Consider the following 17,098-nt stretch of genomic DNA (forward strand, 5'->3'; position numbering starts at 1 on the left):
CCGGCCTCGGGGAGCGTCATTTGGGTTTGGGAGGGAGACGCCTGACTGAGCGGTTGTTCCGCCACCGTCTGGGGTTTCTGGGCTTTGGGGATTGTGTGGAGGTCTAGGGGCGCCCCCGGTTTTGGGGGTGCTTGTGGGCACGGAGGGTGCCGCCGAGTTTGGTGGGGTGTCTGTGGCTGCAGGCATTGCTCCCCAGTTTAGGGGGTGTTTCTTGCTTTGGAGCTGTAGTTGGGTTTGTGGTGCACCACCAGCCTCGGGGGTGCTGTGGGCTGTTCCTGCTTTTAGGGTTGGTTCCTGGATTTGGGCAATGCTGCCAGGTCAGTCTGGTTTGGGGTGCTGCCAGGTTGGGGGTGCCGCAGAGGCCCATGCTTGCGATGAACGCAGAGTGCTTTTCCAAGAGGCATGGAGGCCTCCGCTGCCTGGCTGCCTCCCTGCCGGCTTCATCCCTGCTGCCCTGGTGAGAGCAGGATGGCTTGGCTGGCAGCTGCCTGACAAAGCTGTGTTTGCTGGCCCAGATTCTCGGCCTTCTCGCCTGCCTCCAGTCTGCTCAATTTAAGACCTGGCTTCCCCTGTGTTGTTTATTCTGCCCTTCTGCTGGAAGCTGCTTGCCATTGCCCAGAGAAGGGAGTTTAACCCATGGCCAGAGTGAGGGCTGGGTGTCTTTGCCAGCGCTTCTGGGCTGGTTTTGTGAGTCGCACATGGGAGCAGTGAGGGCACGGATGTGTGTCCCCCTGCTCTGCCCTTTCTCTGACCTGCTGAAAGCAGCATCTGCTCTGACCAAAAAAAAACCCACCCTGGCACTGCAGCAGTGCCAGCAGTTCATCTCATGCGGTGCCGGTGTGGCTGTACTGCACTCTCTGCCTGGGCATTCAGGCTGTTTCAGCCACGTAGGTACTGGGCTGACCGCCCTTGGGAAGAGCTAGGGACACTCCCTGCCACCCTCAGGTGTCTTTAACTTGTCCTGACAGAGGTGAAATCATGTGTCTCACATTTAGAGTACTTTTAGAATAGTACACATTGTGCTGTCTGCTCTGCTTTGGTAGTAAGTGATGTGTTTCTGTTTATAGTTTTAATTGTTTTATTCCTTGTTTTGAGTCTCTGATGCAGATCGTTCAGGGCTATTGATCCAGGCTGGTCTTTGCTTTGTTCCTGCAGTTTCGCTCACTCGTGCTGCAGGAGGAATGCTGGGCAGTGCTGCTCCACTGCTGGATGCTGGGGTGGACCTGAGGAAAGGTGCTTTAGGAAATCCTTTCCTGAGTCTAGCTGAAGCTCAAGTGATCTTGCCAGTGGAGTTGCCATGGCACCTGTGTCACTTGGCAAGTTCACTAACTTTTCTTAGGCTCACCTTATAGTTTCTGCTCTGTATGAGGCTGCTGTCAGGCATTTAATTCCTGCAGCCTTTGCTCCTATTGCATCTTCCTCTTGCTCTGTGTGTCACAAAGCAGTTTGTCAGATGGCTGTCTAGTGTACGAGAGAGAATTCCAGTGATGGTCAGCTGTCGGGGCAATCAGAAACAGGAGAGGGGTGTAACCTAACATTTTGAAGCTGGATGGAACTGGCAACTGGAATTTATTCTTTTTGTCCTGGCACATGTCAAATCAGCTCTGATAACATCCTTTGCATTCTAGTGATACCAGGAAGGGTCATGAATCTTTAGTCTCATGGTAGGTTTTCACCTGTAAACACTTCTGTGGACTTCTGCCTGCACCTGCTTTTATCCCTATAAAACCGACAGCTAGGTCTTTTGCTCTGTAGTCAATGATACTCTTTTATAGTCTGTCTACATTTGTCTCATTCCTTCCCCCTCTCGCTCTCTTTTGAATAGCAGAATTATCTAATAACCTGTTAAACAGAAGATGAACCAGATGTATATTCCTGTCTTAAAGAACACAGCGTGGGAGAAAAAAGGCATAAGTGCCTTATCAGGACATGAGTAGAAGTGCAATGCGGTTGCCAGTTTTGGCGGTGTTTGGCAGTGGTGGTAGCTGCGGCCCTGTTTAGGCTCAGTGCTTCTGGCTCAAACTTGGTCCAAAGGTTGCCCATGCTTCTGGCTTGGTTCTGCCTGTGCCTTTGGTTGGAGTCGGGTCTGAGTGGTTGGAGTGTGGCTTAATGCCTTGTCTCTTTGGGAAGATTTTGAGCTGCTGGACAGGTGGGACTGAGAGCAGGGCTGGCAGTTAGTTGGCTTTGGGCTCTTGTATGATGTCATTAGTGCAAGGACTCTGGCTATTTTTTGGTTTATCCCTGTTGTTCAATCCAGGTACATCAACGTCCGAGAAAGGGAGAAGTCTAAAGGCAGCATCCTCCCCAGCAAGTTTTGTTTTAGGCATCTGTCCGTCTTATGTCCGCTCTGGAAGTGGTGCCTGTGAAGAATGACGTCAAGAGGTGCTGGGACTGCTTTCTCGAGGAAGAACTACAGGCTGAGCACTGAGCCAGAGAAGTCCAAGGTCACAGGTATGGGCCCGTACATGCCGTGTAAAAAGCAGGACCGCTGTGGATCGGGTGAGTGCCCCTTGCCTCGCTTGAGATCAGCTGCCTTCCAGTTGCAGTTACCTTGCTGATGTGAGGTGTGGTGGGGCTGAAACTGAGCAAATCCCTGAACTGAGATGAGATTTTGAGGGACGTTCCTGCAGTACTAAGGACTCCAGAAGCTCATGTCACAGTGCCCTTTCTTTGGCACACAGCCCTGCCTCGTGAGGCTAGACAATGTCATGTTGCCTGCTGTTGTCCCATCTGATTCAGGGAGTTCCCCTTCCAGGATGAACAGCTTGTCAAGTTCTCAGATTAATCCTTTTCTGGGAAATTTTGGTACCTGCTAGGCAGTCTGTTTTCTCCTGGACTCACCAATCTAGCAGAAGCATGCTTATGAGATCACAAATCTGGCATTTGAGGGCACTGTTCAACCCAGAAATAAAGCATGCTGCATCAATGTGACACTAGGCATTGTTTTGCATGGTGAAAGCTGAAGTGAGGCATATGTCATTGAAGGGGGCTGTGGATTAGACGAGATGAACTGCATCTGCAAGCTTTTCTATCTCAGTATCTTCTAGTGCAGTTAAGAGATGGAGGTAACTTGAAATGTCCCAGGTATGAAGAGGACATCAGGAATTGCAATAGTGATAAGATTTTTTTTTTTCTGGTAATGAAATTGGATTCCCACCTCCAGTTTTTGAAGTTACTTTATCTGGAAGTAGTACAGCAGGATTCCTGAGGATGTAGTTCCACCTGTGGGGACCAATTTACAGCCTCCCATTTGCTGTCATAGAGCAGCTCAAACTGGAAAGAGCCCATGTTGCAGAGATGCACCCCGTAATGCCGGACTATAGGGCTGCTGGTGAAGACATTAAAGCAATGAATGACTTCTTGAAGCTGCCTTTTCCACTGTGTTGATCTGCAAACTTGAATATCATTTTCCCATAGTTGCCAACTTGTATATGAAATTAATGTTTGAGTTTACTTCCTGACTCCCTAAGTGTATTTCCTTTCTGTTTTTCACAAGGGATCGTGAACAGCAGGCTGCTGAATGATTATCTGCATCGCGTCTTTACCAATGCTGATGGGAACCAGCCTGCAGCGGCTTACAGGTATTGGACTTCTTCTCATTCACTAGATGGCAGGGGATGCTGTATCAATCCCCAGATATACAGCACTGGGGTGAAAGGAAAGATCTTTTAGTGCCACACAATGATCCTTGTTAAAAGCACAGCAGCAGTGTGTTACAGAAATTACTCTTAGGTCTTGTCTTTTAATGGCTCTTTCAAATTGTAGGGCTTGCTAGGAAGGATTCCTTGGGAATTTTTTACCTGAAAAACCCCATATACAAAATCACTAGGCAATATTTCTGAAATAAATAGGCGAGTAGGCATTCCCCTTATTGGTCCTGTTCCCTCTTTACTTGTAAGGAAGTGCAAAATGCGCAGGTTTTAGGTACAGGAATGAAAAACAGGTCATCAGTGCCCTGTAAACTAAAGGCAAGGCTATTACTGATAATATGGAGTACCAGACATTTCTCAGGCTGTGGTACTTTTATTATTAGGAGTCACCAAAGGAAAATAAACACAGAATTCCTGCTTAGTTTTCTTCTATTTGATTTCAGTTCTCCTTCACCTTGTAGCTGAGACACTTGTAGCTTTTGGATGAGAAAAATGTCCCTTGCATTTAGCTCTTGTGCCAGAGGCAGGTCAGACAGGTTCGGAGCAGGTACAGTGTGGTAGAGTGAGGCAGGCGTGTAGCTCCTGCTGGTTGGCAGTGCTGCAGTGTGGCTGGGGTCACATTCCACGGGCTATACTTAGTACTGCCAGCTCAAATGTGAGCTCAGAGCTGCTAAAAATAGCCCTTGGCCCTCTCTGCTCTTGGTGAGCTAGGTTTATGGCAGGGGGGAGGCAAAGTGGGTCATGTTGCTCTGCCACAAGCTCTCCTGTCAGTGTGCCTTGGAATATTCCATCTGCCTGGGCATTTTGGTTTTCAGTATTTCTAATTTCTTTGCCTGGTGATTAATGACTTGAAAGCACAGAACTGACAGTTTGTTGGACTGGTCTCCCTCTTTCTTTTTTTCCTGCCTTCCACCCTTTTCCCTGGACTTGGCTATTTGGTAGAAAGCCCAGTAAGCGGTCAAATAGGTCTTGAAAATAACACTTGCGATATGAGAACAACTTTTATGGTATGACATCTTGTCTTTGGAGGTCTAAATTCCTCATAGAGGAGTTTGCCACAGGCACCTCTCTGGCTATCTCATGCTCTTCTAACCTCCTTCCAGAACTCCTCCTCCATGCTAGCTGCTGATTAAGCTGCTTTGCTGAAGCCACCCTGTCTCATGACAACCAAAACTGATTCTTTGATTCCACTTCAGTGCATATTCCCATCCATCAGGCTTTCAAAAGGTCTCTCACCACAGTCTTAGGGAAACCCCAAGTCTTGGAGAAGTGAGAAGTTGTTCCACAGATGGCTTTGGAAGTGGGAAGCAGGGATAGGAACAACTAGCTACTCTCACAGTAAAAGAAGGTCCTGCTGGGGTCCCTGAAAGACCTGCAACACAACCTATATTGTTCTGTGTATCCTTGGAAAGGGAGAAAGCATGAGGTGGGCAAGTGTGCTGCTGTTACAAAGCTATTTAGAGCAATAGGTAAGGTGGCTGTGATAGTGACTGGATAGTGAAATGGTCTATGAAACTCAGGGTAGGGAAATGCAAAGTGGTGTACTGAAAGGGGAACAGCCTCTACATTGTGCCTAAAATGATGGGCCCTGGTCCGATTTTTACTGTATAGGAATGGGATTGGGGTGGGAACACTAAGTCAGAAAAAGAAAGTAGGAAGTTAGAAAAGAGATGTAGGATAAGGAAAATCATTATGAATAAATTTGTGGTTTACCCTCTTCTCAAGTATAATGTGATTCTGGTCTCTCCAATTCCAAAAGGGTATTTTAGAGCTCCAGAGGTTTTGAGGAAGGGTAAGAGCAAGTCAGATGACTGGAATGGCTCTTGTACAAGGAACAGCTAAGTAAACTAGCCTTGAAAAGGGAGAACTAGGGGAGGGCAGTATGAGAACATTCTCTAAAATAGCAGCCCAGAGGGGGTGCATGAGAGACTTCTCCTCTGTACAAAAATAAAATGGTTTTGGCTGTTGTCAGAGAGAGGATGCTGGGCTAGCCTGACCTTTGTTTCAACTGCTACAGCTGCTGGTGTGGTCTTCTCTCTTCTTTTGTATTAAGAAATACTTGTGGAAAAAACCATATCCTGCCTTATGCCATATTTGTATGGTGCTGACTGCAGCAAAGTCGTGGTCCACCGTGATTGAGAGTATGGCTGGTTTCTTACTGCCTCTGTACCACTGTACAGTTTTCTTACTGCCACCAAATACTCCAAGCAGACTGAAGACTAAGATCCTTGGTTAACTACTTTGCTTGTTCATGCTACATTTGGTCCTTGGTTCATTCATTGCCCCAACACGCTGGGCACACAGATCAACATAACTTCCCGGTTCGTGTCTCGCAGCTCAGGACTGTGCAGGCTCATGTGTCTGGGCTGCAACTCTTCAAAACTTGGAGACAGAGTTCTGTGAAAAGCTCCTGTGCATGTTTATTCCCTAGAAAGCACCTGACGTTCCAGAACCTGCAGGAGCACCTTGACCGGTTGCTAGCAGAGGAGAATGGCTCTGAAGACAGTCAAGGTAGGAGGCACTGAGCATCTGTCCAATTTGTGCTTCTGCTTGTGCTGCTTAATTGGGAGGACAAGTTATGTCATGAAAGGCAATTCCCTTGAGTGAGGGTTGTTCTGCCCGCCTCTGCTCTAGTTTATTGTACCTTTAAATCCTGCCTGTGAGGGGCTCATCAGCCAGCCCTGGAGCAGGTCTGCTTGCAGATGGAGGAGGCATATTTCCAGGTGAAAATGCCTGGGAAAGCAGTTTTGGGGCAAATAATGGAGGTATTTCACTGATAACAATGTGCAGAGCCATTGCTGTAACCAGCAGTGTGCAGTGCTATCCTCAGTGGGAAATGCAGAGGCTTCTTGACAATTTTTACATCCTGGTCTCCACTGTAGGTATTCACTTTGGGCCTCAGGCTGTTGCCTGTATTCCTACTAGCATCCGTTTCCCTGAATGAGTCAGGATGTGGCAGGATACAACCTGTCTCTTCTCCTAAAAAGAAGAATTTTTCTTGCTGGCTGCAATCAAAGTGTGATATGTTGGCCAAACATGTAGCTCAGAGTTTAGTTTGCTCTTTGAATTTTGCCAAAGTAAAATTTTCAGGCTATGTGGAAAACTTAACATATGACCTGAATGCTGCATAGCTAAGACCTTGTGTGTTGCTGTGAAAACTTAATTCCAAATCTCAATGGTGTCTCCTTCCCTGAGGTTCTCATGGTCTAACATGGGTAACACTATTTTAGTCTTACTCCACTGTAGCAGAATCCAGATGCTGTTGTCATCTGGCTGGAGGCACTTGTCAGGTGTACTGTTAAATCCTGCACAACTTTCCCTAACGGTTTTCTGCAACTCTTGTTTCAGATCAGGTAGCAGAGGGCCGGCTTGGTCCCTCTACTGTGGTGCTGGACCACACAAGCGGTTTTGAGGGGCTCCTGCTAGTTGATGATGACTTACTTGGGGTGAGTGTGATGCTGGGTGCAGCACAAAATGGTCTTGTGGGACTAAAAGTACTTTGGGCTTCTTGGTTTGTTCTTGATAACAGATCCCTGTCAGTGGCTTTGTAGCATGTTGTAAATGCAGTCTGCCCGGAAAGCTGCAGGATCCTGGAGGGAATGAGCTCTCCTGGGAAAAGGTCTAGCAGTACCCCTAAGTCTCAGCAAGCTCTGAGTGGAGCTGTGAGGAAGTGAAAGGATTACTCTGGCCCAGGGGCTCACTGAAGAGCTTGGCTAGAAGAGGAAAGGCCAGCAGCCAGCTTTTCTGTCCCTCCCTCCAGCAGACTGCCTCTTCCTTCCTTCTTTCTGTTCTTATCTAATGGTGGCGAGAGGCTGAGGCTTTCCTTTCTCCTTTCTTTCCACTAGCTCCCTGCTTGCTCCTTAGCTTATGTTCCTCATGCAGAAAATCAGCTGAAAGAATCGGCTGGAATTTAGTCCTTTCCTACTTCAGTAATTTCTGCACTCCTTTCACCCCTTAACTAGCACACACATCCCATGCTGCTGTGCTCATTCCCTCCTTAATCCATGTGTTCTTTTTTACCTCTAGCAGAGGAGGCTGCCCTGCTCTCATGTTTCCCCATTGGTTAATGGGGAAATAATAATAATAATGGGGAAATAATGGGGAAACACCCACTGTAGCTCACCTTGGCTGTACCTAGAACTTACCCTCATATCGGATCAGACTAGCTTGCCTGTGAATTCCTTTTGCTACCTTCATCTCTTCTTCGTGGTCTGTCCTGAGACTGAGAAAGTCAGGAGTTAACAAGGTTCAGTTTCTGGGCAGCATGTTACCTGACGGTCCTGGGCTTCAGTCTGGACACCCTAAATCTATAGTTTTATTCTAACTTGTCCAGGATTCAGATGTCTTTCCTATATAATAGTCACTTTTGTATACCTGTCACAATTCGCTGGGAACCTGTCTGTCACCATGTTGCCCTTGTACTGCTGCCATGCTGCATGCTACACTGGGGTTTATCAAGTACAGATGAGCTGTGGGGAGGACCTGGATGGTTCCCCAGGGCCTGTTGGCTCTGAGTACAGCTGCTGGGATGGGGAAGAGGTCCTGTCTCTTCCCTGCACTGTGCTTGTGAACAGCTCTCCATCTTGCTTTGGTTTTGAGGGCTAGGATGGAGGGAATGGATAGGGCTGAGCAAAACTGTCTTTTGTTGGACTTTAAAATATCTTTTGTTTGTTGGTCCAGGTGATTGGCCACAGTAACTTTGGCTCCATCAGGGCCACAACATGCGTGTATAAAGGTAAGGAGAAAAGCAGGCGATGCTTTGAGAAAAGACCCCGGGAAGAGTGTGTGAAAAGATACACAGCTAGAAAGCTCTTGAATGTGCTGCACTTCCAGATCTTGAGCCCTCTCCTCCCCAGTTCATCCACTGGTTTTTCCAGGAAGTCAGAAGGATGGAGGATTGTGTGATGCAGGAGTGAAGAGGTGGGAGGGGAATGCTGGGGCTGTCCCGAAGCTCCTTTGTGTGCCACATTCTTTTCTGTGGGAGCAGTGTCAGGTTCTGCTTCTCTAACAATGAGCCAAGCAGCAGGGATTTACTATGGGGCTTCTCTTTTTCTTTCAGGGAAATGGATTTACGAGGTGCTCATCTCCTCTCAGGGACTCATGCAGATTGGCTGGTGTACTCTCAACTGCAGATTTAATCAGGAGGTACTATAACTGCTGTGTGTGTCACAGGGCTGCTCTGTGTTCATGAACTGCTTTTTAGGTCAGTGTGGAGCATCGCAGTGGTGCTGTGCTCCTGCCCTGCTGGCCTTTTGTGCCCAGCACACACACACACAAAATACCATGTCTGCTCTTCTAAAAATCTTTACTAGATTCTCTGGTGTCTGTTCACAGAATGGTGCACAGTGTGAAAGCCTTGCACGCTGTGTACGTTGCTGTGCTCTGGCTGCATGTAGCCGCTGCTATGTGTTGATTTTCAGCTGGTGTCTTCTCCAGAGTGTGTGTGGGTCTGCAGTGCTGGCACCATGTCTCTTGGCATGACCCTCAGCAGCTGGGGCTACAGAGCTTTTTTGCCCACGCCAGGTCTTCTCAGGCAGCGGGTGGGACATTTGATGCTGAGAAGGGATTGTCAGCTGCAGGGTTTCACTAACTTGCCACTCTGCAGCACGTGAGGGGGCAGGTGGTGGGCATCCTGGGGGGCTGCTTTGACAGAATTTGGAAGTATGCCAGTATTATTCTTCTGACCCAAAAATGGGTAGGGAATGGTGTGTTTCTCTGAACCAAAGATCACAGGCCATTGGATTGACTCCTAGAGTGAGAGCTTTTCCCAGACAGACCATGCGTGCTGTTAGCTGCTGTCCCTGTCTGCTGGTCTCCCCCTTAAAGCCATTCTTGCAGTGAGAGGGATCCTCTGTGCTTGGTCTGGTCTGAGTATCCTCTTTCATACCTCGTTGCAGGAAGGAGTTGGAGATACGCCAGATTCATATGCATATGATGGAAACAGGGTGCGCAAGTGGAACGTGACTACTACCAACTATGGCAAAGTGAGTAGCTGTCCTCCCAGGAACAGGATGTAGAGTAAGGAGAAGAAAGCAGGTGGCTCCTCCTGGTCATCAGATTCTGCTGGGCCCCATGAAATGCCCTCAAGCTGACCTCTCTGCTTCAGTCTGCTCTTGGGGAGGCTGTGTGCCAGCAATTGTTTGTACTTCAGGGCTGCTGGACATGCTCTGTGGGGGCTTTGTTTAGCAGCCCCAGCAGACTGATTCCCAGCATAGTGCTGCTGTTGGTCTCTGGAAGGCTCTGGTTCTTTGTAGCACATCAGAGGATGATGCTGTATTGTGATAAACATAAGTTTGATCCTGTGCGATGTTCCTAGTACCAGAGGGAAAAAAGATCCCCATCAGTGGCTTATGTGCAGCTTCCAGAAGTGTCTGAGAATGCTATGCGAGCTTCTGTGAGAAGGAACTCTCTCTTCTTCAGCCCTGGATTACAAGGGATCAGTTGGGTTGCAGTCTTTCTTCTGATGTGGGAACACCCTGGATATATGTTTAACCTTTTCTCTTCCTTTACTGCAGTCTTGGGCAGCAGGAGACATCGTCAGCTGTCTGATAGACCTTGATGAGGGCACCATTGCTTTCTGCTTGTAAGCATCTTTGCTCAGTTCCCTGTTTTGTTGATGTCTGTGTGTAACATAAATGTTTCCTCACTGCTCAGCAGGTTGCTGAGCCCTATTTCTGCCCTCTCCCCTTTAAGTTCCTTGGTAGTTCCAGCCTTTGTTTTTCTGCTTTGTGTTCAGAAACCATCTAAATGGGCTGCTAAGTCTCCTAAGTTCAGGTGAGAGCATTTGGCAGAAAGAGGTTCAAGCTACAAAGTCTGTTTAAAGTTTGCTAGGATTTTGGAGGGGAGGGCATCTCTCATGATGCTTAATACTACAGGTGGCTGAGTCACACTGATTGCTTTTGTGGCCAGTGTAGATCTTGCCTGTTCTAGATTCACAAGGAGCTGTGGAAAGGCTGATAAATCTCCAGCCTCCAACTCCCATGCACAATTTGCAGAGACCAGTCTGAATAAGAATTGTTCCCTGGCCCAAAACTACAGCCTGCGACACGTCAGCCAGAATTAAAAACGGTTAGATGTGCTGTGCCATCTTTCAGAGAAGAGTAGAGTGAGAGCATTATTCTTCTATTTCCACCAACATCAAACAGATGAGGCCAAAAATGTCACCTGCCTTTAAAATGTCTTGCTGGTTAGTTATCTTGTAAGGATTTGGGTTGCCCTTGAAGCTGAGTGGGCCCTGCGTATTGTGCACACTCCAGTGCCTTCCTGTGCTGTCATATGGAAATGGGAGTGCTGCTGTGCTTCCCAGGGCTCTTGTTCAGCAAAGCTGTAGCATTTGTGCGTGTGCCAGGTTAAGAGTGACAGGAGGCATGACTGACTGATATGTCTGTGTTGGCAAGTTGCTGGGAGGGGAATATGGATACCTGGATTGCCCAGTTGACCTCAAAACCCTCTTACTGTGGCTAAAATCTTGTGAGTTTCCCTTCTTTCAGGAACGGCATATCTCTGGGAATCGCTTTTGATAACATCACAAGGGGTGCTGGAATGGCTTACTTCCCTGCAATCAGCCTCTCATTCAAAGAGTCCGTTGCTTTTAACTTCGGGAGCCGTCCACTCCGATATCCTTTGGGTGTGGGGAGAGGAGGTCTGAAGGGAGAAGAGCCTGTCCTGAGACCATCCTTGGAGGCTGTGGAATATAGATAGATACCTGCAATTCACATTCTTCTCTTGACACTTTTGCTCAGAGCAGGGTCAAGGAGAGAAGAACCAGATAATCCCTCAGCTGGAGGAGAACTGCAGGGTACACAAATATCAGTGCTGGTCCCTGACAGTTTCTGAAATGAGATTTTCTTTCAGTTCTGAATCAGCAGCTACTGCTGCAGCTGGGGGCTGCCTGTTCCCAGGCACTCAGATCCTGCAAAGATCTCGCTCTCCAGTTTTGGAAACCCTAATGCTTCTGTGCTGCTGAGCCTTGTGATCACTGGTCTCTTCTACCTCCCAGCCATATGGGACCTCTGACATGGTATTAGCGTTGCCTGCTGCCTTCCTGTGTGAATGCTGAGACCTGCAGCTCCTGTCAGAGTAGTCCTGGGTGTGTCTGTTGATAGCTGTAGTGGAGGCTCTTGTCAGTCTTTCTGATGAGAGCAGAAGTGTGGTGTGAGATACTTGCTGCTTGCAATATTGAGGAAGCGGAGATAAGAGCTTGTGGCTTATCATCCATTTAGAAGGCACCATGGTTTGAACTGTGACGGAGGCATGCGTGGGAATAAAGTAAAGTAGAGACACAGGATTTTCCTTGCACAAGCAAGAGAAGTTCTGAAAGGCTCAGATTGCATTTTGCCTTAACATTTGCCTACTTATCCAGTGGAAGGTTACCGTCCCTTGCAAGATCCTCCCGTTGCAGACCTAGTGAAGGCTCGCAAGCTGTTAGGCTACTTGAAGAACGTGATCTATATCGGAATAGATGTGACGGTAGGCTAATGTTACTGGGTGGATCTGCGGGGCACCATGCTGGAAAATGTGGTTCTGCACTTCTCAGCAACATGCTGGCAGCTTAGATGTTTCCACACACCTGAGCGTCTAAATGCTTGCATGCTTTTGCATGGGGCATGCATGTCGCTGGGGCTCTTTGGCTTGCAAAATGGGATTCCTGATAGTTCCAGAACTTAATTTAAATAATACTGGGCTTTGTTGTTCTCAGTCATATGAAGTTACACTCCCAGTATGCAAGAGGTGATGTTTTTCAGGGTCAGAACTACTGGATTTGATTTTGCAGCCTTGAAAGAAGCTTGTTCATATCCTAAACTTTTTCCTGACATCCTGGTTCAGTGGTGTCGTGGAATTCTGTCAGGTCTGCCTTGAGAACTGTTTTGGCTGTGGCACTGTTTGCTAGAAACCATTTTTTTTTTCTGCTAGGGTGAGAGATGATCGGTTTATGCCCAAAACATAGGGAATGCCATCTGCTATGGTCTTAGCTTGAATGGTGGCCTGCTTTACTAGTTGACCTCCTCCGTAGGGCTTCCCATTTAGATTATCGTGTACACTTGAATGCTTTTGGAAAAACATTGTCAAGGTGTGTGCATATGGCTGATAGTAACTGACATTTGGACTGCACTACAGGTCTCCAGAGGCAGGGGCCTGGCTGCTTTGCCATCCTGAATTCCCACATTTGAGGTTTTTACTGCAGTCAGGCATGGCACAGCAAACAGTAGCTGCTCCAGGCCTCTGGTTCATTCAGTCATTGGTGTATGGGTGGATTGGGCTGGATCCAAGCGTTGTGGTTTTTCTGGATTTGTCATTGCAGGAGGGAAAGCTGGTGGAGAAGGACACATCCATGTGGCAGCTGCAGGGAGAACCCACAGTGCTGATCACATTAGCCCACATCTTCAATTATTTCTCCCCTCTTATGGTGAGTTTTGCCTGCCCACTGCAAACTTCTGTAGCTGCTTGTTACTGTGCTTGCAAGGGGAGGTAAACTTTAGCTTTCACTGGGAAGTGAAACCTCAACTTTTGCTCCAAGTGCCTTGGAGGACTGTCAGCTTGCCTCTCTGTCTGCAGTGCAAGGTGTACCTGGTGGAAGATGTGCTCATGACCTTCCTGTTGAGCATCCTTGAGCGAGGAGGGGCAGTGGAGGCCCATCCCCTTATTCAGCAGCTGATGGATCTCATGTGGCTTCTTATGGAGGTGAGTCCCTAGGGATCACAGGGAGACCCTGGTAGGTACTGAGAACCTAGAAAATTCCCTAGAAAATGCTGGTAGTGATCAGCTTTTTTCCCTTCCTGGCGACAAGATCCCTTTTTTTGTGGTAGACCACCCTTTCACCTAGCTCATCTGGCTGCTGCTTCCCACCCAGGGAACGAGGGTTGTATGCAGAGTAATTGGTAATGGTGACACTGGCAATGAGCTAACAAGGCATTTCTAAGCTTCTCCTGTTGTTGAAGGAACTGGTGATGTTGAATAACTTCCTGCTTCTGAGCACATCAAATTTCTCAATAAGAAATGAGTTGGTCTCTTGGATATTGTTAATATTTATGTGACTGTGGAGGTCTTAAGTACTGCCATGTGCTCCAAGAGATCGATCAGAGTGTGCAGGACTGAGGTGGAAATGGGCACTGCACTGTCACCACCTCCAGCACTGCTGGGGAAGAACCTCCTCCAACTTCCCATGCCCCTTCCTGTCCAAGCTGGATGAGGTCACTCCTTCCTGGGACACTTGTTTGAGGCAACCTTTGCTAGCCACTGGGAAGCTGCTGCTGCTGGGGTGGTTACAAAGAGCCAATGACTGCCAGGGATCTGCTTGGAAGACAGTATGTCTGTCCTTTGGGGTAAGAATTGACAGATACAGGCACTGGCCCAGCCAGCTGTCATGAAAAGTTTAATTGAAAAATGTCGTGACCTGCTGAGGCCCATCATCTTAAAAGGGAAGCTGAACACCCTTGTAGGGCTGCTGTGTTTGTGGAAGCGTTGGCTCTCATCCTGCTGGTTGGTATGAGTTGGACTCAAAAAGACAGCTCTTCCACATCATCACGTTTACACCCGAGTAACTTCTTTCCTTTCTGGGTTGGTTCTGCCAACACTGTGTATGTTGGGTAGGTTCAGGGGATACAAAGATGGGTGAGTCAGCTCAACTAAATAGGTCCTGGGACTTCAGCTTTTTGTAGATGACTTTTGGGTTGGTTTTACTAGTGCAAAAACTTGTTTCCCTGTAGCAAAGTGATGGCACCAAATTCCGCTTGGACTCTCCTGCGGAGTCAGATGGAGAAACATTGTGGGTTCAGAGCACCTGCTTTTTCAGTTCAGAAGTGAATGCTTCTTTCCATCACATCTGGGAACTGTAGCTGTTCCTGACTCCATGCCATTGCAGTTCAATGTGTTTCTTATTTTCTCAGGAGTATGAAGTTCACGAGTGCCTCAAACAGCTACTGATGTCCCTCCTGCGGGCTTACAGGTTCTCCCCCATCATCCCAGACCTGGGATTACAAGTGAGTTGCACTTCTGAATCCCCAGGAATCTGTGACTAGCCAGCTTCTGTTATGTCCCCTTGTCCAAAGGTACACAATATTTTGGATTTTGCAGTTGTTTGATCCAGAGATGGCAGTTCTGTCACATTGTACCTACTGGAGAGTCATATCTTCATCTGTAGATGGAGTCACTTTTGCTTCTCCTGTTTCCCTAGATTCACTACCTCCGGCTCACCATTGCAGTCTTGAAGCATGAGAAATCCAGGAAATATCTACTCAGCAATGTTCTGTATCCTTTGTGCCTCCTCTAGTTCTCCCTGCCCTGAATAATGCAGCCAGAGAGACTTCAAGGATCTGCAGGTCCTGGGAGGCAGAAGCCACCCTATCTTTGAGAGGTCATTTCTAATTTCTCCGGTCTCCTCTGTCTGCCTGACACCATACAAAGTCCTGCTTCGAGGAGGAGGAGCAGTGTCGTATAGTTCACATCCTACTAATACAGAGGACTTCATTTCTACCTGACTGGCTTCTCTAATGTCCCTAGAGCAAAACCACTTTCAGAGCAGTCCAGCTGCCTGTTATAGCATTTGGGCAGCTGCTGTGATAACTGTATGGGGCTTCTCCCAGGAGAAGGGGGCTTTGGGTCTGACAGAGCTTTGAGTGGTTGTTTGAAAAGGGGTCTCTCACTACAGCTCTGATAACATGCCCTGTACCTTCTCCCAATGTAGCTTCTGTGCTTGCTTTAACTTGGCCGTAGCTTTGATGTGCTCCGTTCCGTCGTGTTCTTCTACATTAAGAGCCCACTGCGCGTGGAGGAGGCTGGTTTGCAGGACCTCATTCCCACCACGTGGTGGCCAAACCGCTTCACCAAGGAGGTGAGTAAGGACACATCCACTAAGGAGACTGAAGAAAATTTGTGGCCTGCTGTCCCCATCATTTTCTGGCTGAGGAAATGGGATGGCCCATGTTACCAGCTGCGTTAGCACTGGTGCACCCTGCAGAGCTGTGTGAGAGCTGTAGCCTCTCCATTGCCCTGTCATCTTTATTGTCCCCTTAGAGGAGACATTTGGGGTGTGTTGCTCAGGACAGGGAAGGGGGACAGTTTTCTATGGCAACAGATTTGGAAGGGAACTTCACAGTGTCTCAGGAATTACAGGTTGATTTGTGTGTCCTCAAAAGGTCTCCTGTCCTTATTCATTACAAAGGCAGGGAAGGCCTATTTAGGTGTGCTGCCAGCTGCAGTCACATACTTGCATGTTGTTTAAGTGAGTTTCTGCTCTCCCTTTGGCAAGACATTTTCCCTGTGCAGTGATCTCCTACTAAATCATTGTCTATCCCCCAACCAGGGCAAGGAGAATAAGGAGGTGAAAGAGGAGAGTGCTGAGGAGAGGCTGAGGCGGCGGGCATATGAAAGAGGCTGCCAGCGGCTCAAGAAACGCATTGAAGGTCTGTGAGGAAGGAGGGAAATTGCAAAGATCCCCTACCTTTTGTGCAGCCAGGGGGACCAACCCTTGGGTCATTTCCAAATCCCCTTCACGACCTGAAGTCCAACTGTGTTTCTGCCAGGACAGGCTGTGCTGCAGAGGTGGGGACCAGCCACCCTGTTATTTGGTGGAGGGGTATGAGTGCTGAGACCCCACTGCACAGACCTGCAGCATCCCACCATGGGACATGAGCAAACCCAAATTCCCCTTTAGGGGGGCATTGTTTATCATAGAATCATAGAATGTTTTGGGTTGGAAGGGACCCCTAGAGGTCATCTAGTCTAACCCCCCTGCAGCGAGCAGGGACACTACTAACTAGATCAGGTTGCTCAGAGCCCTGTCCAACCTGGTCTTGAATGTTTCCAGGGATGGGGCCTCCACCACCTCTCTGGGCAACCCCTTCCAGTGTCTCACCACCCTCATTGTAAAGAATTTCTTCCTTATATCCAGCCTAAACCTAGCCTGCTTCAGTTTAAAGCCATTACCCCTTGTCCTGTCACAGCTGGCCCTACTAAAAAGATTTTCCCCATCTTTCCTATAGGCCCCACTTTAAGTACTGAACGGCTGCAATCGGGTCTCCCTGCAGCCTTCTCTTCTCCAGGCTGAACAAGCCCAACTCTCTCAGCCTGTCCTCATAAGAGAGGTGCTCCAGCCCTCGGATCATTTTAGTAGCCTTCCTCTAGCCCCGCTCCAACAGGTCCATGTCCTCCTTGTGCTGAGGGCTCCCGAACTGGACGCAGGGCTCCAGGGGAGGTCTCACCAGAGCAGAGTAGAGGGGCAGAATCCCCTCCCTCGCCCTGCTGGCCACGCTTCTCTTGATGCAGCCCAGGGTACGGTTGGCCTTCAACCCAGGTGCAGAACCTTGCACTTCTCTTTGTTGAACTTCATGAGGTTCACATGGGCCCACTACTTGAGTTTGTCTAGGTCCCTCTGGATGGCATCCCGTCCCTCAGGCATGTCAACTGCACCACTCAGCTTGGTGTCATCTGCAAACTTGCTGAGGGTGCAC

The 17,098-nt window shown here is 48.4% G+C and overlaps 1 protein-coding gene across 1 annotated transcript in view; it reads left to right on the forward strand.

Moving 5' to 3' along the window:
• Nucleotides 1-1,940: 1,940 nt before the first annotated feature.
• Nucleotides 1,941-17,098, forward strand: part of RNF123 (ring finger protein 123) — a 47,844-nt gene continuing 32,686 nt past the window's right edge. Inside the window, exons 1-16 of the mRNA XM_035901571.1 lie at nucleotides 1,941-2,451; nucleotides 3,497-3,581; nucleotides 6,082-6,161; nucleotides 6,999-7,096; nucleotides 8,331-8,385; nucleotides 8,710-8,795; nucleotides 9,548-9,634; nucleotides 10,166-10,233; nucleotides 11,141-11,266; nucleotides 12,005-12,119; nucleotides 12,952-13,056; nucleotides 13,206-13,331; nucleotides 14,537-14,629; nucleotides 14,824-14,897; nucleotides 15,363-15,480; nucleotides 15,952-16,051. Coding sequence (XP_035757464.1) covers nucleotides 2,370-2,451; nucleotides 3,497-3,581; nucleotides 6,082-6,161; nucleotides 6,999-7,096; nucleotides 8,331-8,385; nucleotides 8,710-8,795; nucleotides 9,548-9,634; nucleotides 10,166-10,233; nucleotides 11,141-11,266; nucleotides 12,005-12,119; nucleotides 12,952-13,056; nucleotides 13,206-13,331; nucleotides 14,537-14,629; nucleotides 14,824-14,897; nucleotides 15,363-15,480; nucleotides 15,952-16,051 — 1,498 coding nt within the window. The 5' untranslated portion in view covers nucleotides 1,941-2,369. The remainder of the gene's footprint in view (nucleotides 2,452-3,496; nucleotides 3,582-6,081; nucleotides 6,162-6,998; nucleotides 7,097-8,330; nucleotides 8,386-8,709; nucleotides 8,796-9,547; nucleotides 9,635-10,165; nucleotides 10,234-11,140; nucleotides 11,267-12,004; nucleotides 12,120-12,951; nucleotides 13,057-13,205; nucleotides 13,332-14,536; nucleotides 14,630-14,823; nucleotides 14,898-15,362; nucleotides 15,481-15,951; nucleotides 16,052-17,098) is intronic.

Source organism: Egretta garzetta, unplaced genomic scaffold, assembly GCF_000687185.1.
Source record: "Egretta garzetta isolate BGI_Z169 unplaced genomic scaffold, ASM68718v1 scaffold1141, whole genome shotgun sequence".
In the NCBI taxonomy this organism is placed as follows: Eukaryota; Metazoa; Chordata; class Aves; order Pelecaniformes; family Ardeidae; genus Egretta; species Egretta garzetta.